At 43.3% G+C, this 24,569-nt stretch overlaps 1 protein-coding gene across 3 annotated transcripts in view; it reads left to right on the top strand.

Annotated features, from left to right (window-relative positions):
* Positions 1 to 24,569, top strand: part of SETBP1 (SET binding protein 1) — a 377,368-nt gene that overhangs the window by 184,401 nt on the left and 168,398 nt on the right. For all 3 annotated transcript variants that reach the window (XM_058692233.1, XM_058692235.1, XM_058692234.1), the window contains exon 3: positions 5,955 to 6,008. In XM_058692233.1, coding sequence (XP_058548216.1) covers positions 5,955 to 6,008 — 54 coding nt within the window. The remainder of the gene's footprint in view (positions 1 to 5,954; positions 6,009 to 24,569) is intronic.

Raw genomic sequence — 24,569 nt, 5'->3', positions numbered from 1 at the left:
ATCCATCCATCCATCTCCCATGCTATCATTTATTTCCCAGGCCCACAAGGGAAGAAATATCTGTAAAGAGAAAATGACCTAGAAGGTCCTCAGTACAATGAGGCTTCAGTGTGTCCAGCTGCATGTCTGTAAGGTTGAGATCCTTCTGGATAGATGTCCAGGGTGACCCACATCCCTCCCTTTTGTGTCAGTGACTCCCTTCCCAGGTACATGTACCCCAGGTCATGATCCCCTGGGGGATCAGTGGGGATATATTAGGCCCCACTCTTCCCAAATGAGGTGTGTCCTTTTGGTAAAGGGCCAGCAGAAGGGAAATACTGTTTCTGAGGAAGGAGGGTACAGGGAGGAAAAGGGAGTAGCCTCCTGTCCTCTTCTGAGGGAAGCTTTAGACACTGTGGAAGTTAGTGGGTGGGAGGGCAGCTGCTTGAGGGACAGTCCTAGAGGGCACAAGGTGAGGCTGGCTGCAGCTGGATGGAGGTGACTTTTGGTGAGGGAAGCAGAGGGAGACCCCCATGCAGAGAGCTGGGTGGCAGAAGAGCAGAGAGCAGAATGCCTCTGCACCTGAAGGTGAAGAGACTCTTCTCTCGCCCCCTCAGAGCTTCACAGCTTCCTTCACCCTCCTACCTGCTCCCTAACCCACCCCTCAGGCTTGGAGAGACAAAAAAAAAAAAAAAAAAAGAACTTGTGCCAAGAGAGAAATTGCAGCTCCTCAAAAATGGAAAGCAGGGTCATCATCCTAATATTTTGAATGTGGACTGTTCCAGAGAACAGCAAGACGTGTCAGGAATGAGAATGGTCTGAGACAGGGCCCCAGGAACACTGCCCACTCCACCAGGGAGATGAAAGAATTTTCTCCTTCCTTTGCCTTTTAAATGTAATTCTGTCTGCCCTTCTCCCCCAACACCCGCTCAACCCTCTCACTGGGAGCAGTGCAGACATTTAGCAGTCCTGGGAAAAGGCAGGATCCTTTTCATTAACTTCAGCCTGATTGAAGTCCCCAGAGCCATAGCAGATTGCATTTTCCTCCCTCTCTGCCTGCCTGTCTTGGATGCCTCCCCGCACAGCCAGGCGGCTCTGGGCAGTGAACGGTTTTCCAGTGGGACAGAATGAGGCCAGTCTCTGAGTAGGGGGATGGTCTGGAGAGGGTCTAGATCAATGCTTTTCAGGGCAGTGGCTTTGGCTTTGTGGAGGGACACCTGAATGTCTTCTTGCCCAGGCCTCAGTTTCTCCTGTGTTCTGAGCATATGTACCTCTCTTTCAGCACAGAGGCAGGCAGCCAGCTGTGTCTGGACTTAGTGTTGGACTGAACTGAGATGGTCACTAGTGGGGTTTCTGCAGAGGGACTGGGGATTACAGGACTCACCTGGGCTTGTTGTTAACCAGCCATGTGATCTTGAAGAAGTCATTTATTGGGGCACCTGGGTGGCTCAGTCAGTGAAGCGTCTGACTTCGGCTCAGGTCATGATCTAACAGTTCGTGGGTTCAAGCCCCGCATCGAGCTCTGCTCTGACAGCTCAGAGCCTGGAACCTGTTTCAGATTCTGTGTCTCCCTCTCTCTCTGCCCCTCCCCCACTCACACTCTGCCTCCCTCTGTCTCAAAAATAAATAAACATTAAAAAAAATTTTTTTTTGGGTATTGAGGAGGGCACCTTTTGGGATGAGCACTGGGTGTTGTATGGAAACCAATTTGACAGTAAATTTCATATATTAAAAAATAAATAAATAAATAAATAAATTTTAAAAAAAATTTTTTTTAAAGAAGTCACTTATCAACTTCTGCAAAATAAGGACTTAGTCTGGAAGGTTGAAATTCATTTCAGTGGCAGAACATTTGACTCTAAATTAATTTGTGTACATGAAAGAAAGAAAAACAGAACCACTCTGGTTGAAGGGAGGGAGAGGTGGACACAGTAGGAGCTCTCTGACTATACCACCTTCCCTTGCTTCAGTTCCCTAACAGAAGTGGCTCCTGACTCCACTGTAGACATGGTGATTTTTCTTATCCACCCAGAGAGCTTCAGCTGTCTCCTTCAGGTTCTGATAGTCTTTAAGACTGGAACTCTTTTGGGGTACAGATCTGGGTGGGCTGCAATTTCAGAATACAGGAGGACTTCCTATCCTGTATTTCTAATCTACATCTGAGCACCAGGCTTCAGTGCTGAGGACCAGTCCTTTCTCCTTTCCTGCGTGTGGAATGTGTAGACATTTAGGAAATAATCAGCTTTGTAAATGGGAGTGGCCAAGGAGCAGGGTCTGTGTTTTGCCAAAGAGTTCATGTATTTGGGTTAGAGCAAGGGTAGAATCCAGGAGCCAGGCAGGCAGGGAGTCCTAGCTGGATGTTTTGGGAAAAGCAGACTTCTGCACACTGTTCATTCTGGAACCATTGAGGGAGGAAGTCTCAAAGCTTGCCTTTGGCTGTTTCCATGTCAGATAACACCTAGATTATCTCTGTGCTAGATTGTGATGGAAATAGTTCAGAATTTCCAAGGTAAAACATTCAGAAGTTCTGGAAGTACTTGGTAACCATACCCGACACCTCCTCCTGCCTCCCCCAAACCCAGCTCAGATAAACGACCACATCTGAATGGCCATGGGCTCACTGTGTTGTTTCATCCACAGGCAAGGGAGCTTGCCTTCTCTTTTTTTTTTTTTTTTATTAAAAAAATTTTTTTTAACGTTTATTTATTTTTGAGACAGAGAGAGACAGAGCATGAACGGGGGAGGGTCAGAAAGAGGGAGACACCGAATCTGAAACAGGCTCCAGGCTCTTGAGCTGTCAGCACAGAGCCCAACGCGGGGCTTGAACTCACGGAGTGCGAGATCATGACCTGAGCCGAAGTCGGCCGCTTAACCGACTGAGCCACCCAGGCACCCTGGGAGCTTGCTTTCTCTTTCTGGTAGTGGGTTCATTCACTTTTCAACCACTTTCTCTTTCATACCGGCTTTCCTTCAATTTAACTTTGACTCCTACACTGAAGTGTTCACTCATAAAACCTACAGCAAGGAGAGAAGAGCTTGCTTTCATCATGTAAGTTAATTAATTCATTCAAATATCTGAGTGCCTACTTCATGCAGGAAATGCTCTAGATGTTGAGTGCCCTTTCCTCTTGTCGACTTGAAGGGTGTCATAAGCTGTCTCTCACACTTCTTTTCTCCAGGCTCAGCAACTTAGCTGTTCTAGTCTTCATCTCTAGGTTGACAATATTCACCACTTTCCTTTTAAGTCATTTGGCCAACAGGTATTTATTGACTAATCACCTGTTTAGACTCTTCTCATCACTTTGAGGAATGCAGAAGTTACATAGGATATAAATCATGTCTTGTTGGGCCTGGTCTGGTTAAGTGAAAAAATAAAACAAAAAATACACATGACAACACAAAACAGAGCCTTAAATAATTAAGAACTAAGTTACATGCATCTGATTTCCTTTGAAGAGAAGGAAAGAAGATATAAGGCTTCCAGGAAGGTGGGATAGATCCTAATTTTGTTGAGCTAGGGACATAACAAGTAATAACCAAAGATGCCATATCTCTATATCCAACCAAACAAATGGATCTGGTAACTTCTCAATCCCAAAACCATTGACATGAGGGAATAGTGCATATGTTATGATGCTGTGAACACCCTTGTGGTTGACTCTAGATGAAGCATTTCATGCTAGGAGGAAGTGGATGTTTTGTCTCATGCTTTCTCTCTGGCGAACCCTGTTAAAAGAGGGAAAGAAAGATCGCTGCCTGTTGGATTCCCAAGGCCTAGAGAATTCGAGGTTTGATCCTATGTGTTAACACATGTTGGTGGCTCTGTCCTTGCAAAGGTCACTCCCATGCCCATACCTCACTCCAGACTTTCTGTCACTCCTCCCCAGCTCTACCCTAACCTTTGCTCAGCTCAAGTTAAAGGCTTAGACTGCACTGATAAGCTCTGAAGAGTAGATGGTCATTACCAATTAAATGAAAGAATGTCTGGAAGAAGGGTCAGTGAAGGGTCATTCATAGGGATATGCTTTATGTTACTGCCTGTGGCTCATTGACTAATAAAGTAACACTCGTTTTTTTTCTCCTACTCCACCTCCACAAATTATCTCCAATGTGCTATAATCCGGAGGCATCATAGCATAGAAGGGAGAGGACGAGCTTTGGGAAAATATAGTTTTGGATACCTACACGTACTACCTTTGTGACCTAGAAAATGTTATTTAACCTCCATTGAGTCTCGGTTTTCCCATTCATAAAGTGGAGATACTTTTGATCTCACGCGACAGTCATGAAGCTTAATAAAGTATGTAAGGCAGGGACCACACTGCTGGCTACCTAGGCTATTCTCTACCCTCGGTGTCTCCTAATTCCCTCCTTTCTCTTTATTGTACACCGTGGCTGGCAATGAGCAGATGCAAAGGGAGCTGGGCTGGGACTGGCACATCCCTCGTCCATGTCTTTCTTCTTCCACCTGCCCATCCAAAGCCCCTTGCCCTGCCACCTTTGCATTTGCAAGGCTCAGTTCCATCTCCATCTTCCTAAAGCAACCCTGCCCTGACCTCTCTTGCTTTATGCACACAGTTTGATGCTTACACTCTACGACCCTCTGCTTGCACTGACATAAACATATCTGATCCTTTGACCAATCTGTAGGTTCCTTAAAGGCAGGGACTAACAAGTCTTATGATTAGGTTTGGCCCTCAGTGTCTAGTCAGGTACCCTAATGGCTTGTTGCTTGGTTGTTCCATAACAAACAGAGGGACCAGACTGTCTGTCTGTCAGGACTGATGCCACCTTCCCCAGGCACCTTCAGCATGAGGAATCTAGCCCTCAGGACTGGGTGTGGGGAGAAAGGTACAGTGTGTACACTGTCTACCTCCTTTCTGCTCTATTCCGGAGTTAACACCACTTTATGGATCATTTTTGGCAAAGTGATTTAGAGAAGTTAAGTAGCCCAGTTGAGCTTTCCTGAAGGCTAGAGGCATTGGAGCCCAGCATGACTCCCTCTCTTTCTTGAACCGAACAAAATATTGTTACAGCAAACATGAAATCTTTCTTCTTTTTCACAGATGCTCTCCAGGCCTAACAAAGCTAGCAGTCACACTCCTTGAATCAAAATAAGCATCTGCCCTTTTTCTCTTTATCCTACAATTTCCCAGCATTTTTGTGCAACAATAAAGAATGTGATTATTTTAGCAATTAATCGTATGCTTTTATTTGGTGCTTTCTGGAGAGGATGCAAAAATATAAAAACATGAACTTGACCCTTTAATATTGATTAAACAAAGAAACTATATAAACCTGACTCTTATCTTCTAATACTGTGCATGGCAGTTTGAGGCATAAGCTGTGAATACCTACATAGTATATAAGATCAAAGGTAATATATGATGAAGGGAAACTGAGTCACATGTAGGTGGGTAAAGGGAGGGTTATTTTTTACTGGTCTAACTGAAGGAGAAGAAGTAGAAGAGGAAGAAAGAGAAGAAGGGGGAAGGGAGAAGGAGGGGGAAAGGAAGAGGAAGAAGAAAAGGAAGAGGAAGAGGAAGAAGCAGCCCTCCCGGAGGAGACAGTCTTTAACTGTCTCTTTAGCTTATGATATCACAGACGACTTTGATAGTAGGAAGACAGGGACCCTCTCCCTAAGGAAGTGTTCTACATCTATAAATTCACACATAATTGTACTGACAATTTCAGGAGGCTGTGGGCCTGCTGAAGGGCATACATAATCCCATCTGTAATGTAAGACCCTTTGTAGAATTGGAGGTACATGGACAGGGGGCTGCAGAGGGAGGTGAAGAAGTCAGAGCTGTGGTGGACACCAGGTGAGAAGGCTGTTGGGTCCAGGTTCCTGGCCCAGAAATACCACGTTTAGCTCCAGATCTAGATGGTGGTAAGTCCATCACTGATAAGTTGTCCTGAGGACAGTGTGTGCAAACTTGTGTGCAAACTCAGAAAACCCCTCTGTTCTTTTCCAGCTCCTCACAGCCAGTGACCTTGCAGCCAGTGACCTCAAAGGATTTCAGCCACAGGTAAGTGCACCAATCCTTTTATGAAGCTCAGGAGAGTGAAGTGTTCTAGTTTGGTCATGACCACATGAAGTTGGGGCCAGGGCAGAAACCCCCATCTCGGATTTACATTTTCTCCATCAGACTGACTCTGTCACCCTTGACAATGAGTTCCTGCTTCATGTCATTGCAAACAAAAGTATCTTTTTCTGCTATCTTTCTTAATATTTTATAGCAGGGAAAAAACGTGGGCCAAGATGGCAGTAATGCTTGGTGGCGCACAGTCTAGCACAGGAAAAGGCTAAAACCAGGGAGGTAGAGGATGAGGTGGGGCTGGCTTTCTCCCATGGATTTCCCTTTTTGGGGACACAATACTCACATTTCTGAAAACGTTGTGCGAATATGACTTGGAGTCATGGGCTGGTGGCCAGGTCATCTCAGACTCGTGCACAGAGAGATGGTTGCATTTTGCTGACCATGGGCAGGAAATAGGCCACCATTCTCTCTGGCCAGAGGGCTGTTTGGAGGTCATCACAGGCAGAACACACAAGGGAGCAGGCAAGGGCTCTCTGAAAACCCCCTTGGCAGCGGTAAAGATGGAAAATCACCCTCCCTGTCCCTGGAAGAGTATTACTGGTACCACAGGAACACATAAGCATCAACACACATACACACATATACAGAGCAGACACGCTGAGATCCTTTTGTTCCTCCACAGACCCCAGTGGAGGTGCAACATGTATACAAAGAGAGGTAAACCCAAGAGTGACAGCTGTGGTCCTCCATCCCTGCCCCTATCCCTCTTTTAATATAAACCTTTCTGTCACTACCCAACCAATGCCCTTCCTAAGATCCCCATTGTTCTGTACCTCTGTGCGGAGACACCGTAGCTCACAGAAGAGAACATCTGGTACAGAGCAAGTAATTTTCTAGTAGCAAGAATTCCATATATTTGGTAATGTTTTCTTCTTTAAATCTGGTTCATATCCAAGAGCTCACCATGCCCTCACTATACTTCTACATGTGGTACATCCTATGTCCCCTCATCCTGCAAGGGAACCAAGGATGGGGGTCTTGATAAGAAATGGCCCCAGATCACACAGAGAGCTGGGGACAAAAGCAAAGAGTAGAAAATGAGAGGCTTGAGGAGATGGAACAAAACAAAGAGCTCCATGGGTGAGAGTCAAAGATGAATCCTTGCACTGGTTTGGGATTTGGTGCCCTTCTGTTGATCCTTGTTATCCATTGTTGATGCATGAAGTCTTAAAAGTAGATAACCAGCAAGCCTTTTGACAACTATTGAAAACTGATAATCACTCGTTCACATATTCATACAAACTTCCAGGTGAGCTAAGGGAATGTGAAACAAAGACGAAAGAAAATCAACATTTACCCATACCCCATCCATGGCTACACTCACATGCAGTGGCATCCCAGTTAAAGGTTCATTTTTATCTGAAGATTTATAGAAATAAAAAGGGTAAAAAAGGCCTCTGTGATGTTTCATGGCTTGGAAAGGCACATAGTAGAGACTGAGTTTACGGAAGGGGTGTGTGTATGTATTTGCCTCTATGATTTTGGCACTGATTCTTTCTGAGGTGGTCATATTCTTGGCACGTTTTTTGAGCTACATTTCTAGATATTAGATTTAAAGTGAACTATTAAAGGAAGGAAATGTTAGATATATCTGGGGTATGTCCATAATATTTGAGGCTGTGATTCTAGAAAGGCTGCTTCTGTGCTCCCACGGATAACCCCACACTAGCTGGTGCAGATGGCTCACCCTCCTGGTTCTGTCTGACCTTTCCACATTATTCCATTTGTGTGACATCCCCTGAGGCTGGAGACATAAATGCATATTTTTCACTCCTCAGGATGTGTGTTCCTGAGGCCAGGAAGCCCTGGGAATCTTGTGGGCAGAGTGTAATGCCCAGATCAAAGTTAATTCTCCAGTGTTATTCCTAAATCAAAAAGGCCCGGATGTGTCTCAAGTCAACACCACCTTTTGGGTGCTCTTCCGAACAGAAACCAAATGCTGCCCACGTGCTTTGGGCTGCCTTCTCCCAGCCCCACTGCACCAAATTGTCAGTTTCTGTTGTTATTTTCCTCTTTTCGTTTCAGATGAAACTGAGCCCCATGCATCCTGATGTCTGCAATAATTCACAGACACGTTCCCTTGCAGGAACTGTGGGGGACTTTCAGGAGAGGACCTCACTAAGACATCTAGGACCCCCCCCCCCCCCCAGTTACATTGACAGGCTGTCAGCTTTCACAGGATTCACACTTATCACATGCATGTAAAGGGTTTTCTTTTCCTTGGTGCCTGTTCCTGCTGCAACTGTGTAAGGAAAATAGCCACAGTTCCCTCCGTAATCTTTGATGGCTCTCAGTATTGAAAGTGTGGGGCAGCAACTGTATTGAACTAAACTGTTCTGTCTCTTTGTCTCTGTCCTTTCTGCATCCAGATAAAGGAGGGTAAGGAAGTGACTGTCTTTATCTCCACAATTATTGGTTTGTAAAGACACCATACTCATTCCTGGAAACAAACACATTACTTCCAAGGACGAGCCTGATGATGGATGCTAAGGTTCTAAGTCTGGGAGGATAATGATGAGTGTTCTTCCTGGACTGGTGTACTTGGCCTCTGGACTGCCCAGGATGGAACTGTCTCCTAGAGTCAGGCCTGGCTGACAGGTGGCTGCCATTCTTAGCTAGTTTTAAAGGCATGGGTTTTTCGGAAAAGCTTCTGAAATCCACACTTGAAGCCCCCCAGACCCTTCCCTTCCATCTGGTTCCAGCCCCAAACATTTTTATTTTCCATTATCTTGTTCTTTTGCTTTTTTGAAGAAACAGATGCACTGAGTTTCCTTTTCTTCTTGTCTTTGGATAGTTGGAAATGGGGACCCTCATTCCCCTTTGCCAGACTATACCTCTCCACCCTCCATGAGAATAAAAGCAGGCATCTCATTCCCTTTAGCAAAATCCACCAATCAAATGCTTTCCTCTCTGATTTTCTTTTTATTCTCCCCACCCCACCCCCAATATAAAAGGTATAAGTATTCACTGTAGAAACTTTCGAACGTGTGAAGGATGTCAAAAGGTACAAACTTCTAGTTATAAAATAAATAAGTCTTAGGGATATAATGTACAGCATGGTGACTATAATTAATAATACGGTATATTTGAAACTTGCTAATATACTAGGTCTTAAAAGTTCTTACCACGAGAAAAATATTTGTAACCTGTGCAGTGATGGGCATTAACTGTTAAAAAATATAGTTTGGTTCCTGGGTGCCTCAGTCAGTTGAGCGTCTGACTCTTGATTTTGGCTCAGATTGTGATCTCGTGGTTCCTGGGTTCGAGCCCTGTGTCGGGCTCCACACTGCAGAGTGGAGCTTACCTGGGATTCTCTCTCTCAAAATTAAAAAAAAAAAAAAAAAAACCTTGAAAAAATATATAACTTAAAAAATAAATCTCGAAAGTACAGAGAAAACAGAAAAAATCTCCTCTAACTCCACCCCAGAAATATAGATAATGACATTTTGGGAGATAATCTTACAGTCTTTGTTGTATGTCAATAAATATGCATCTGTTGGATTTTTAAAAATGTGATACCATATTTTATATGCTTTTTGTTACCTTCTTTGCATGCTTTCCATGTCACTGAAGAATCTTCTAGCAGCTGGCTCTTTTGATCTAGTTGCTGGTCCCATCATATATTTACCACCTCCCCCTTGCTAGACATCACATTACTTTTGTAGACTGAGATCTCCAGGAGGAAATGCAAGTGCTAACTCCACTGCCCTCAATCTAGTGTCCAAGGCTACTTGGCATTTAGTTTTTTTGTTTCTCAGTTCCTGCAGGGATGTGAAGACTTGTTAAACTTTCCAGTGAGGTGTCCATGTGAATGTGCCCATGGGCATTTGTGTGCACACTTACAAGGGGTGGGGGATGTGGTAAAGAAATAACCATAGTATAGGGTCCAGACTCAGATGCAGGGCTTCACATGCCCAGCGTCTATGCTGGGAAAGTGACCTTGAAAAAACCCATTCTTTCCAGAGGAAAGAGCCCACTAAAGGGCTTGTCCCTCACCTATTTTATACACTCCCCATGGTCTTAGAGGAGAGGAGGATACTTCCTGTAGAAAAAATGGAGTTTTACTTCAAGTGTGCCTCATGACAGAATTTTGTGGGGCAGGTGTAATAGCTGTCCTATCAGGGGTAGCCATGTGTAAGGAACTTCTAAAAGGTCCATTGCTATTATGGTTAAGGGTACAATGTAGTGAAAGGCGAGAAGGAAGTAAGTCAAGAACATATAGGAAGATATTTTTCAGTGTTAAGAAAACAGGGCTTTCTGTCATCAAGTTGCCATTTTATTCAAAGGCACCCATGGGGATCTTTATGTGGCACTCCCTGCTGTGCAAAGTCTTTCCCAGAATTCCTCAGTTCTGTAATGTTCTGCCACTGATACCAACTTTGCAACCCTGGGAAAGTTGCCTAATGTCTTTAGTCCTCATTTTCCTTATTAAAGAACAAAAGTTGTATAGCTAATCTCACAGATAGTTGTAAGGATCAAATGATACAATGTTGTGAAAGCAGCCTACTGTGATGACTGCCAGCCTAGTGAATTTAATTTTTTTCTTCCATTAGAGAATTACTGGTTAAGTTATTTAAGAATTCAGGAGAAGGAGAAAATTTATCTATATAGAGTAAGCTGGGAAGTCTTCCAAGTGGAGGTGTCATTGTACCTGGGCCAAATGAGTGATAGTGAAGTAGTGAACTTATTCCAGGTCAGGGGAAGCCCAGATGAAGACCAAAAGAAGGGTGGAGATGCTTGGGAATGTTCTGGAGACTTGGAGTGAAGATAATAGTTGCAAATTAGGTTGGAACCAAATTGCAAGAACGTCTTAAATATCTGGGGTAATAGTTGGATTTTTTTTTTAAATGAGCAGTTATTGAAGTTTTCAAACTCATACAAAAGTAGGCATAAAAGTATAATAAACCTCCATATATTACCCAACTGTTGTTATCTATTATCCAACTTCATTGGTTTGTTTCCACCAAAGCCCTGGTTTGTAGCATTTGCTAATTTCTGTGGTTTAAATATCCCCATCATGACCAATTCTAAGCTGCCAATGGTTTAACAAACTCTTTACAAAGTCCTTGACAGTCAGCTTTCTGAAGCTGATATGATTGGTTCCCAGCACACTGCTGGGCCAGCTTCAATAATAATTACTATTTGCCAATCTTACTTTATACTCCAAGACATAGATATGTATATAGATATCTATGGATATATATAAATATATATAAATATATACACACATATATGTAATTTTATATATGCATATAGATTTTATATGTATATAACTATAATTTTAATTTTAATTTTTGGGGGGGAGTATTTTTTTAAAACTCCCAGTTATGTTATTTCACTCATAAATTCTTCAGTAAGAAGAAACAAGTAGTTTAAAAAAAAATACAGTCACAATGCCATTATCACACCTACCAAAAGTAACAGTAATTCCTTTGTATTTTCTGATACCAAGTCCATATTCCGATTTCTCTGATTACCCTAGCATGTTGTCTTACAGTTGATTTGTTTGAATCGGGATCCAGAGTTTAGATCTTAAAATCCACCTGAAGGTGGAGCCATTGAAGGTTTGAGGATGAGGAGGAGCTGGTGCTGTGGCAGAGATGATGCTGACTTAGGTAGTAGGTGGGATGAAGTGAAGAAGGGATCCAGTAATGAGCCTGTGCCATGGGTCCATTTGAGACACAGGGAATGCAGCTGGACTGGGGTTAGTGGGACTGTTGCTGAGGGATTGAATTCCAAAGAAATTATGGAGGCACAATCAGTGGACCTGACAAATAGTTGGCTGATTAGAGAAATAGCAGTACCATTAAGCAAAATGGGGGCCGAGAAGGAAGTGCAGGCTGAGAAGCTGCCATGTTCATCCCTGGATTGAGAATAAGTATGGCCCAGTATTCAAAAGAGAAGAGCTTTTTCATCCTTAAATGAACTTTACTCCATTTTCCTCAGGCCCCATAGTCATTTCTGCTCATATGTCATCAGGGGATGTAGAATCATCTGCATAACATCCTGGGCTTCAGAAGTTTTCAATGCAAGAACCCCAAATATTTTATGAGGAAAAGCTGCTTTCTAGGAAGGTGTGGTTATGGAGTTTCTGAGTAGATAGATATCCTAGCTGTGCATCTCTCCAGAGAAGGAGCCATGACAGTAGTCTATGGCTCCATGATGTTCCATGTTTTTGATTGTTATGAATGGGTGCCCCACACTGAGAAGTAGCAGGGCAGGTTGGAGAGTTAGACCTTCCTCCCAGGTACTTTCTTGTTGGCATGAAATTACTGAGTTCCTAAGTTGCTTGTTGTTTCATGTGATTATGTGTTTCACAACAGAATCACAATGACCTGACTCTATTCCAATGAATATCCGCTGCCTACAAGTTCAGCATCAACAGTTCTAAAGATTAAAATGGAAGCTTTGGAAAATCCAGAGCATCCAGCTCATGTTTGACTCAACAGGAGTTGGTGTTAATACATGTTCACACTGCCTTTGGTTAAGTGTACATATGATGAGGACTTAGTAAGAGTATACTATATGCCAGAAAGTGTCCTTTGAACTTTACATGTATTATTTCATTTAATCTTTACAATATCTTTGTGAAATTAGTAATAACATCCTCACTTTACAAACAAGCACAGAGAAGGTAAAGTCACAAAGCCCATACGTGGCAGAATTGGGATTTGAACCCAAGCAGTCTAGATCAGTAGTCCTAAATCACTTCTGCTATGCCACCTTGAATCAGAGCTTATCCATGCTGTTAAGATAAGTCAAACCCAGATTGACCACTGATAATACAAGGATAAGCAGCCTCATCTTTACTTTTGGTACATTGTGTTGAGTTTTCTTAAACTTCACCAGGTTCCAGGAAAAAAAAAATTTACACATCTCAGAGTAGTAGAGGGAATCGCTACAGAGCATTGTGAACCCTTCCATCTAGGCAAAGAATTCTGTTGTTCTCATCCACATCCTTCACAAACTCCCAAGTGCAGAATTGTGGTGGCTGTTGCCCCTTTTACAGAGATGGAAACTGATTTGAGGCAGAAGGAGACAGTGTAGTCTCTCATCACAGACACACAGCAGTGGGAAAACAGGTTGGCTTTTTTTTTTTTAATTTTTTTTAACGTTTTTATTCATTTTTGAGACAGAGAGAGACAGAGCATGAATGGGGGAGGGTCAGAGAGAGGGAGACACAGAATCTGAAACAGGCTCCGGGCTCTGAGCTGTCAGCACAGGGGCCCGATGCGGGGCTCGAACTCACGGACCGCGAGATCGTGACCTGAGCCGAAGTCGGCGCTCAACCGACTGAGCCACCCAGGCGCCCCAGGTTGGCTTGTTTTGAGTTCACCACGTAGTATCTGCTCTGCCATTTGGGGAAGAGTCCTTCCAAAGCAAGACGATACATAAGGAAGTCCCACAAGTGGTGCTGACTCCCTCCCTCCATTGCAAAACTGAAAGACACACTAGTGAGCACCTAGAGGAGGGGCTCTCAATCTTGACTGCAGGTGGGAGTAATGGGGGGGGGCGGGGGGGGGCGCTTGTAAGAACTACAGGAGCCAGGCCTTACCCCATCAATTAGTCTGGGTGGAGTCTAGATATTGGTGTTTTCAGAAGCCCACCGGGATCCAAATCAACCTCCTCATTTTCTAGACAAGGCTGCATCACAGAGGAAGTCTTGAAGAGGAGAGAAGGTAAAGGCCCCAAATTCCAATAGTGTTTCCACTGTGTCAGAAAGGTGCCATGTGCTTCACTTGGCCCCTGGCACCTAATCTCCACATCAGGCCCCTTATCAGCCATCTCACTCTTCCCCTTTAACCAGGAAGAAACCGACTCCCAGGCAGAGGAAGTAGAGCTAACCGTGGGTTCTGTAAAGCCTATGCCTTTGCTCATCCTCTCCTATTTCCATTCAATAGTTGAGATTTGACCAGTATTTTAAACTGGTTAGTTATAGTGTTGGGTTTATGGTCTCCTCTGCTACCTAGACATTCTTTCCGAACTCAAAAAAGATATCTAAACAGATCTGGCTCTACAACACTACCCCAGGAGAGAATGCATTTAGGTGACCAGCACACCATATCCCCTGGCATCAGCAGCGAGGCTGACACCACAAGTCCTCATTGCTCATGTTCTTGTTTGATAAATGGATGCCTTTTTCTCAAGGCCTTTCTTCTGGCTTGCCTCCTGTCAGCTGCTGTGGACCTTTTCTCCTTGGTTCAATACTATTCAGAGCATGGGCTACAGAACAGTGCTGGCCAGTGTGTGTTACTGGCACACCATGAGATACATCTAGAAACAGAATATTTAGAAACTTTTATAGCCACTTGATGGTTCCATGATATCCAAGCATGTGATCATTTGCCTACTAATTTATCTTCACAGTATTTTACCAAAGTAACCGAACAAAAATATGGGTCAGGGTAAAAACATCTGGTCATTAATCAATAAATGTTTGAGAAACTCTGTTCTAATTATGCAGTTTCTAATTTTATCAAAAGTGTACGATCTAAGACTCTTTTTTTTCTTTGCCTTTTTTTGTGAGCTCATGTGAATATATTTATATTATGAGTAATGTTTCCCCATCCTCCCCCCAAAATGGCTTTGCCTGTAAAGCTGTCTTTCTGTTTGTAGGATACTTACACAAAACATGGATCTTTTCCCATAATCTAAGACAACCCACTTAATTATTTGTCTTACTAGCCATGGATATCTATGACAATAAGAGAGCATTTTTAACAGTTTTTGCTCACATGCATATGCCTACCCTGTACTCAGCTGACACTGTTAAAACTTTTCTTACATAAAATCAGCAGCTTCATACTATAGGTATACCTTTTTTGCACTGTCTTTGTTTCGTTAAAAAACAAACAAACAAACAAACAACAAAAAAAACCCAGCATTGGCATTTGGTCCTGGACAGGGAAGTTCTCCAGGTGTTTCCAGAGTGTCTGGCATTTCAGTGGAATATTCTGAAGTCTTAATAAGTTCTCTTGGGATACTAAATCTCTTTAGTGAATATTTTGTTTCTCCCAAGATGCTCTGACCATCTGAAGGCCTCACACAGGTGGGCTGAACTTAAAACAAACCTAATATGCAGAAGTTCACACCAGGAAATTGATAGATGGCAGGTGGGTGTTGGGAAAGGAGAGGTTATTCATATGCAGCAAGTTTTCCCATTTTGTTAGAGGAATCAACATAAGTTATCCCTGCTAGTATATTAAAAAATGATTGAGCCTTTCAAAATCTGATTTAAGCTCAACTTTTCAGAATCGAAATATAAACAAAGTGAAGCCAACCAGTGGGGATTAACTTTGAAAATGACTCTCTTCTCTTTCAATTGTAGTCTTCTCATCTAAAAACAAAACAAAACAAAACAAAAAACTTTGCAACAACGGTGTAGGATTGGATGATTTCTATCCTCCCTTGAGACTGAAGCCATTAATCACTCTGTGACTTTTTCCACTGTCTTCATGTTTCTGGTTTTCAACTTTTTTTTTTTCTCTCCAGTCCTTTGGCTATGGGGACTCAATGTGAGCTTCTTAAAAATTGCCCTGTAGGTCTAATCACTTAAGGCCGGGTGTTCATTGATGTTTGACGATGTATCTTAAATATCTGTGTTTATTAGTGGATTGAGTCACAGCATCAGATTTCCCTGAGTCTAGATTTTAAAATGATGCATCATTTTGTTCTTTATATTTTTAGGTCTAGAAATGACTCATATGCAGGAAATGCAAATTCACAGACCACCTTAGAACTTGAAAGAAGATGTCCTCTTCATATTTACTTTGGCAGGATATTTTCAAGCCGGGCTCATGAGAAAGAAGGCCCAGCCCTCCAACTCCTTTTTTAAATGCTTTCCAACCATACTGCATGGCTCACATTTCAACCCTCTTGTCCTGTCACCCATCTACCCAACCCCTTTCCTACCACCTTGTTCGGAACAAAAGGGATCCACTGAGAGGCTTGGGGAGACTCCCCCTACCCTGCAGGAGAAGGGCCCCTCCTAGTGGAACAGCTTGCGGTCCTCAAGCGGCGCCTTCCAGCCATCTGCTGGCTTGTGTTTGGAGGCTGTATTAAGCCTGCAAACAACCTCCATCACAGTTTTCTGATATTTCCCTGATAATGACTGTCTCCCTCCCCCACTTTAGCTCTGCACATGAGCTTCCTTCCGCATCTTCCACCTTCCTGGAAATATTTATCAGAACCTCTGGGAAAACCACCAATAGGTATCCCAGGCCAATGATGCATGTGACAGAAAAACCTGATATGATGTTGCTATAATCTTTATTATTATAAATAGTAAAAAGGGGTGTTTATTTAAAAACAGAACGTAAACCTCCCCTTCTGTAACCAATATCTAACACAGAGAACATTTCCTATCAGTTTATCATTTAATAGTTAAGAGCACCAATGCTGGGCCCAAACAGATTAAGGTAGAATCACAGGTCTGCCGTCTACTAGCTGGGTGACCTCCACAAGTTATGTTACTTTCGTGTGGCCCAGATTCCTCACTAGTGAAAGAAGGGTACCTATCCAATAGCATTTTGGGGAGGACTGAATAGATAGACCCAAAGGACCATGTCTGGCATCTGGTAAGCACTTCATCAGTGTGTGCTATAGTACTTATTACTCTCGTAAGTTACATACTTGGAATGGAACCTGGACTTCTGAAGTCAGGTTTGAGCACAAATTGTAGCTGTAGGCTACAATTTGGGATTACCAAAGAATCAAAAAACATCAACAACAACAACAAAAACAAAAAATCTGGATCTCTCTTAATCTTTTCACTAATTTGTTCATGATGCTTGCCAATCCAAGTGAGCAATGGTAGGCACTCTGGCCCTGAATGAGTGACCCTCGCAGGGGAGGGAGGAGGATAGAGATGGACAGGAATGGACAAGGGATGGCGAGGGACCTTTGCTAGGAGATGAGAACACCCAGAAGTGCCTTCACTGATTGCTTCCTTCTCTTACCACCCATGACACTTTCTGAATTAACATTTTCTCTCTTCCCCCTGTTGAAGTAATAGCCAGCCAGAAATTATTAAAATTATCTTAAACAAATGTCTCAAGAGGTTTTTCAGCCACCAGAGTATTGCCTCATCTGAACCCACTCCCTTGGGTTTAGTGATCCTCAGCACAATTCTGGATGTCCACTTTGGCTCTCACCCTGTAGAAGAATCATAGACACAGTGACTTATTGCCTGGAAAAGGCAGTGAGGAACTGTACCAAAAGGCATTTGGATGGGGGCTGTTCAGAGAGACTCTGTTAGGGCTTGGGGATTTGGGAGGATTTTATGTGTAGCCTTTCATACCTATAAATTCCATTGTTTCTATATTAAAAGTGTGGCATGGGGTGATTCAAGCAGCATGTGGGTTCTAGATCTTGTGGGCCTTCAGACTGACACAGCACCTGCAGAAGAGAGCCACCCTGGCCACAGGATTCCTGTCTCCGGTAAGCAGTCTATCGCTGACAGGGCAAGTAGCTTGCTGATGGAAATGAGAGGTCTGTGCCCAGACGCCAGCCTTGTCTGTACTGTGAGAAAACACAGCTGGCTAAATTTGCCTTTCCTGCCCTTCTTCTGGATAGCAGCAGAAATGCCAAAGTGAGGACTGGGGTGGGGGATGAGTATTGTGTAAAGCAAAGAATCTGCATGCTTCTAACAAAAAATTCCGCGCTCAGTAAGTATCTGTAGAACCCATTCTAGGTATGCATGTGTGCACCCCAAGGGTGTAAAGAGATCACTCAAACAAAAATTCATGCATCCAAATTTGTATATTCCTCTAATGCCATCTAACTTTGTGGTTATAGTGAAGATGTCTTCTATTATTTGACTTTTTGAGCTAACAGATTTCATGAGCCTTCTTTAGTACAACCAAATTGTTGGAAGTTTGCTCTTCTTTCACGGTTGCTTTATGGTCTAACAGGAGTGTTCAGGCACCTCTGGAATTGGGACCAGAAGTACGCAGCTTTGAATTAAAGCAAAGTTTGATCCCGCTCCACCTCCAACCTCCTGCAGTACTGGTGTCTTGTGACAAGAGACTAAGGCCAGGGGCCCATGAGAGAAGTGGGGACAGTGTAGAAAAAAGAAATGCCTGTAAAATCTCAGCCTGCAGGCGTCTGGAGAGACAGCGCATTTCATTCTTGATAAACTCCAGCAGAAAAGAGCAATCAGCCAAACGAGAGCTGGACAAATTAAATGGCTGAGTATTATTTCAAAGGAGAGCTCGGGCAGCATCAGAAATTCCCCATCAGCTGTAATAACGCCAATTACTTTGCCAATTGCAGATTCCACCGTGATGTGTTTAGTGCAATCAGGCGTCGGACTCTTGCAGGGGCCTGATGGGTTTTGTTTACTGTGAATGTGCATTTGTAGCGAATCTTGTGCACCCAAAGGCTTCGAGCTCTGAATGTACTTACTCCTCTCGGTCAGATTCATACACAGCTGAGGAAGATTATCTCTGAGATGGAGGCAGGAGCAGGCTGGTCAGGCTGGACCCAGTGCCCCTCTCACTGGAAAATGCCTGGATTTAAATACAAAGAGCACAGCTGGGTGTGGTAATTCTTAGTGAGTGTGGCATGGCGATCTCCAGAAAACCTGTTTAGATTACGAAACCAGTAAATAAATAAATTTTTTCTGATTACAAGTGAGGCTTCTTGGCATGTTGGAATGTTGGACAGATCACCATTAAACAGTAATAACAAACGTGAAGCTCTGGGAGGAGAGAACTCGCCAAGAGTTCATTAAGCCTTAAATACTGACAAATGGGGGTGCGGGGGCTTTCATTGTCTCCCTTTGAGAATCATTTGGTTGGATGTCAAACATACAGATCATTTCAAATATGAGAAGAGATCGTAAGAGAGGAAGATATCCCTCCTCCCTGCAGCATTTTAGCAAGGGAAATAAAATTTGGAGAGTGTACAGGAACATTGATTTTCTATTTACATTTGGCTCCATAGAAATTAATGGGTGTGTGGCTCCAGCTACTTTGGGGAGTGAGCTGTGATTCTCCATTTACACTCCCAATTGAGGAAGGCGCTAATCATGGGCATTTACTGAGCGCTTTGGCCTGACTGGCAGCTGGAGTGGAAGCTGTATCTGTGGCTGCTGGGGGTGCAGACGAAGAGCTAAAGGCTGATTTGATTCCACTTGTGCTCAGCTGTCATCTGAGGCCAGAGCCTGGAGGAGAATGGGAAGCTATTCTCTTCCCTCTGCTTTGTGACAAGCAACCTTTGTGTCATCTTGGTGTTTTTTGTTTTGTTTTTTTTTTTTAAACCTGCCTCTTCCTCCTTCCTAACGATGATAAAGGTTCCCTTGCCTGGGGAAGTAAAGATTCTCCTGAATTCAAAGACTGCTGCCATTGACTCCAAGAGAGTGATTCTGAGCTCACCAAACCCTCCCTCTCCCAGCTGCTGCTGAAGGCTCTCTGCCCACAATACCAGCATTGGGGCAGGTCCTATTTCAGATAGGAAGGCAGACATGGGATCAGGCGGGGACAGGGGATGGGTCCGTGGGATGTCAGGTTTGCATGGCATGGCTTATGCTATGGGCTTCGGCAGCCTTGCAGATAATTCATTCCAGGAGAAAGAGAGAGAGAGAGAGCGTGCGTGTGTGTATGCATGTACACACATGGACACATGTGTGTACACATGTTTGTTTCCCCTAAAAACTGTACTTGAACCAGTGCATTTGGTTTGACACCAGCCTTTCTGCAGGTGGCAGCTATTTAGATAACGTCCCTGGCTCTCAGATAAGAGACAGAGCTTGTCTCCCGCAACTCCCTGGGGATGGCAATGGCCCTTGGAAATTAGGAGATAACATACAAACCATTAAATGGAGGTGAGGGCATCAAATCATGCCATGGGTACACAGCCTCAGCTACACTACAACCTGATGGCAAAGGAAGCTGCCATGTCCGGCCTCCTCATCAGCACAACTTGGAAAGTATTCAGGAATCTGTTTGTCTTTGGGGAGATTGTTTATTCACAAGGGAACTCAGAGGACAGCTCTGGCTTGGTGACACAGCCTCCCCCATGGGCAGGGTGCTCCAAGACGTACTTCATCAAAAGTTATCTCAGTGGGGGTGTGATTGTGTGTCTGCCCCCTTGAGCCTGAGCTAGTCTCAGAGTCACTAACATAGCTCAGCCAAGAAACCAAACTCTCCTCTTGCAGCAAATAATCATCTCCCATCTTCCTCTAGAATATCGTTGTTTTTTCAATGCCATAAACAATCCAGTGTGGTAAGGAACTTGGCTCTTGTGCCCGTCTTAGTGATTCTACTTTTGCTTAAACCTGAATCTGTCTAGATTAGCTCATCAGGATGTCTGTTGATGTTTGAACTCATCCTCACTAGGGACAGGACCATCTTACCAAAAGCTGTGGCCAGAGAGACTTTTTAAAAAGATATTTAATTCCTCACTCTTGTGAAATTAAGGGAGTTAGGTTCTAAACCCATATATAGGATATGAAACAATAAAAAAAAAAAGCTTGTATTTATGTATGTTGACATTCTATAGACCTTCTTGAGTGCCAGAATCCTGTGAAACAGGCAAGGATAACGAACTCCACTTTACAGAAGAAAAAAGTAGAGGCTGAGGCAGGTGAAGAGATTTGCTGAAAGTCTTCAGTTGTTTAGTGGTAAAGTGACAGCAAGGATTTACCAAGACCTTCAGATTCTGAAACCCCTTTTCCCCTTTTGTTCTTTGCCCTCTTGTCCACAGACATAAGATGGTAGGGCAGCTGGTATTGTTTACCCGTAAGTGCATTTCTATGCATTTCTGTTTTATATAAAGAAGATATTTAGAATTTCTGCTAAACTAATTGTTTCCCAACAGAAAACCTAGAACCCAATGGGAGTTTGTTGAAAGAGGCACATTTCTGGTTTACTTAGGAAGAATTTCCCAGCAAGGGAAGGAACTTAACCCATTGTGCCCAGTTAGTGCCTCATCTCCAGATGCTTTTGAGTGACATCTGAAAGGAAGGCAGTGTAGCAGGGGGGTTCTACATGTCCAGATCCAGGTTTGAGACCTGAGACTGAATCTCAGCTTCATCACCTCCTAGCTTTGTGATCTTAGCTGACCTCTCTGAGCCTCAGTTGTTTGTTTGTTTGTTTGTTTGTTTGTTTGTTTACGTGTACAATGGTGGGAGTAACGCTCACCTACCTGGCTTTAAGAATGTTTAAGTGCACATGTAAGGGACCTAGCGCTTTGTCTGGGATAAAGTATTTTTTCAATACATGTGATTATGAGACCTCTCCAGCTTGGAATTTCCCCAAGTCATTGCATCCTATGTGTCTCTTTCCCTGCCACCCTTTCCAAGCAAACACGCACTGCAAGGTGAGGAACATCAGCGCTGGGAGGTCCTTCCAGTGGCAGCATTGAGAGCCTACGGGCCACAGGCCCCACTCCTAGATCGGGGCTCAGAACCTTTTTAAATTCACTTTAGATTCAGAAACCAGAAGGTCATTGGAAAATGGAACTGGAATCTCCAGAAACTCTGAGTAATTCAAAGTGTACCATTAAGAAAATAGTTTATATGTGTGCCAAAGGATGATACATGGAAAATGTGTTAGTGGAGATACTGTTCAAATAAAACTTCTTCCAGTCCATTATGCTAGACCATGCTGGCATCTTGAAGAAGTCTTTACAAAAATACATGATGTGGGTAATCTGAGTCTCTTAGTATGTTGTGAGTTCATTGCCTCTTAGTATGTTGTGTCTCAGTTTCTTTGTAGCCTCCAGATGACAACTGAGCACAGGTGGAATCAAATCAACCTTCACCTCTTCATCTGCACCCCCAGCAGCCACGGATACAGCTTCCACTCCAGCTGTTAGTTAGGCCACATGTCTCAGTTTCCTTGCCAAATGAAAGAGTGTGATGCTTTAGAAGTCTTCCCTCCAGCTCTATTATTTTACCCTTTTCCATTCTATCCCATTGCATTCTATCCCTTCCCATCCCATCCCAGCCTTTAAGAGGTCAGACTTCCAGAGACTATAAAGAGTATAAATGAACGTTTTTAAGAATAAGTATAGCTCTTCTATAGCTCACTGCTTGGGAGCACTGACTACTTATATTTTTATTTCCTCTGTCCAAGATGTTCCTTGACCCACGTGGATCAAAACCTTTCCTGTTTACTTTTTGATGCCTGCATATTTTTCCCAGTACTTTTTTAAATGAACTTTTATATTCATATGTAGACGTGGTTTCAATTTAAAATTAGAATCTGTAGCCCTTGGGTCTGCATAGATGCCTTTTGTGGGAAGAGTCCTATCACTTTTCAGGTGTATTTGATTCCTCTTAAGCTTGAAATGTCCTTTCCAAATATGGAGAAAACCTCATCTTTGGGAGTTTCATTAGCTTGGCAACCTCTTCTCCTTTTGAAAATACTGGACTGTACATTTTACTACTGTTGTTAATTCAAAGGATGCCAGCTATTCTGTTTAATGCCACATATAAGTGACAGCTTTCTAAAACTCCCAAAGAGTTCCCGTTAAGCACCTCCAAAGTGACCCTCTAATTCCTGGTGAAAGATTTTCCACACTGAACTTAGCAAAGACCCTTGGTTTGCAGTAGACTCTCAGGAACATTTGCTGAATGAATGAATGAATGAATGAATAAATAAATAAATTGGAGAATGAGTGAGTAGTGTCAAGATGTGGTATTTGGGAAGAATTTGGAGTTGGTATGAAATACAATTGGGTCTGAACTTTGTTCTTCCTTTTAGTAGGTGTATGATCTTGAGAAAATGACCTAACTTTGGTTTGCTCCTTTGTCAAGTGGGGACATGAACTCCCTTTTGAGTGTTACTAGAAGGATTAGAAACAACCAATGTAAACTGCCTGATACAAGGGAGATGCCGTTTAAAGAAGGCTTTTTAAACTCTCCTACCTCATGCAGTGCTTGGCACCCAGTGAGCCTTTAGGAAGTGTTTGATGACTGAAGAGAGCCTAGCACCATTCATCTGAGGCCATGAGTCATCGGCATACAGAAGTCACACCTCCTTCATCAACTGGGATGCTATTCTCAGTTGGGGAAGTCCCCAGTCTCCTGATTGGCACATCAGTCAAACCAACCATGTGTTTATAGCTCTCTGTCTATCCTGAGCATGAAAAAGATTACCTGGGGTTTCCCTTCTTGAAAAGACTAGAGACTCCTACTTTTAGGGCAGTAAAAGCAGCTCCCATAAGATGACAGAACAGAGGACTTTTCTCTGTTCTCACCTAGGGCTCAAGTATGGGAAAGCAAGGTGGAGTGTGCCAAGACTGAGGCCAAGGGCTGTGTCAGGTCTCCAGGATAAGAAGACAGTAGCAAGTACTGGCTAGGATCAGTTATTCTAGGGTGAACACCCAGGGTGGGTAAAATTCTTGGACTGCTAACTACAAGAGGAGTCATAGGCAAAAAATACAATGAGCCAGTAGCCAACCCTTTCCAGGATGTCCAGGACTTAACCAAGTTTGGGAAAAATAGGTGGACGTCAAAGGCCTAATCCAGGGTGGTCAAACATAGATCACATAGAGTAATGGCAGCAGGACATCCAGTTGCAAATATCAAGAACATAGGCTCCAAGAAATATAAGGGCTCAGTAGGAAGAAGGTAGGTTTCTTGGGTGCAAGATAGGAAAGCCAAACTAGAATAGATCTTAACCAACAAATAAAATCATTTTCTGGGCTTAATAAGGAACTTACACACTAAAGGGACATCTGGTCTCCATTCTAGATGACAGGCAGCCCCAGCCTCTTCCTTCATGGAGTAGTCCAGAGTACTGGTCATATTCTCTGCCAGGGAAAATGATCAGTTTCTACACCAAGCTCCCAGGGAGTTGAGTTGTATAGGTTGATGCTGCAGCCATGCACTTCAGTTGATGAGAAGTAGAGCTAATGAAACCCAAACCAAGGATTTCATCCCCTCGTGAGCGAGTTAGCTCTGCCTGCGTGAAGGTGTGTTCTTAGTAGCTCTTCAAATGTCACATATCGGCCACTTTTAGAACACACTCAGGGGTTTTGTTTGGTTCAGGCCAGTGCTTGGAGGGATATTTTTACTGGATCCCCCTGAAATAGTGTTTCGAAGCTGATACAGTTCTCTCTGTTCTTTAGCTAAAGATTTATCTTCCCTAAAGCTTTATGAATTGAATTCATACCAAAAGGAATAGGCTTCCCATTGGTGCAAAATAAAAAGTTATAGAGCAGATAAAGGAGCTTTGTGCTTTTATTAAAACGGTGACAATCAGCCTGTTCATTTCCTCAGACTTACCTTGTCTACTCAAGGCCTAATGCCCCTCTATTATGTTTATCCCTCATGTTGACTTATACGAGCAGTGACTGTCATTGACATGGCCACTGAAGATTAATAACATCAATGCCACTGACAGCTTGCCCAGGGGTTTGTAGCATAGAAACTGATTGATAGTAAATTGGAGGTCCAAGAAACAGATACAAAGAAAGAGGGTTTGGAAATAGTTGACAACCAATCCTTCCTGGGAGTCAAATCAGCTGACTGCTTTAGTT

Source organism: Neofelis nebulosa, chromosome 11, assembly GCF_028018385.1.
Source record: "Neofelis nebulosa isolate mNeoNeb1 chromosome 11, mNeoNeb1.pri, whole genome shotgun sequence".
NCBI classification, from domain to species: Eukaryota; Metazoa; Chordata; class Mammalia; order Carnivora; family Felidae; genus Neofelis; species Neofelis nebulosa.
The sequence above is the reverse complement of the archived record's forward strand: the minus strand, read 5'-3'. Positions and strand labels throughout refer to the sequence as shown.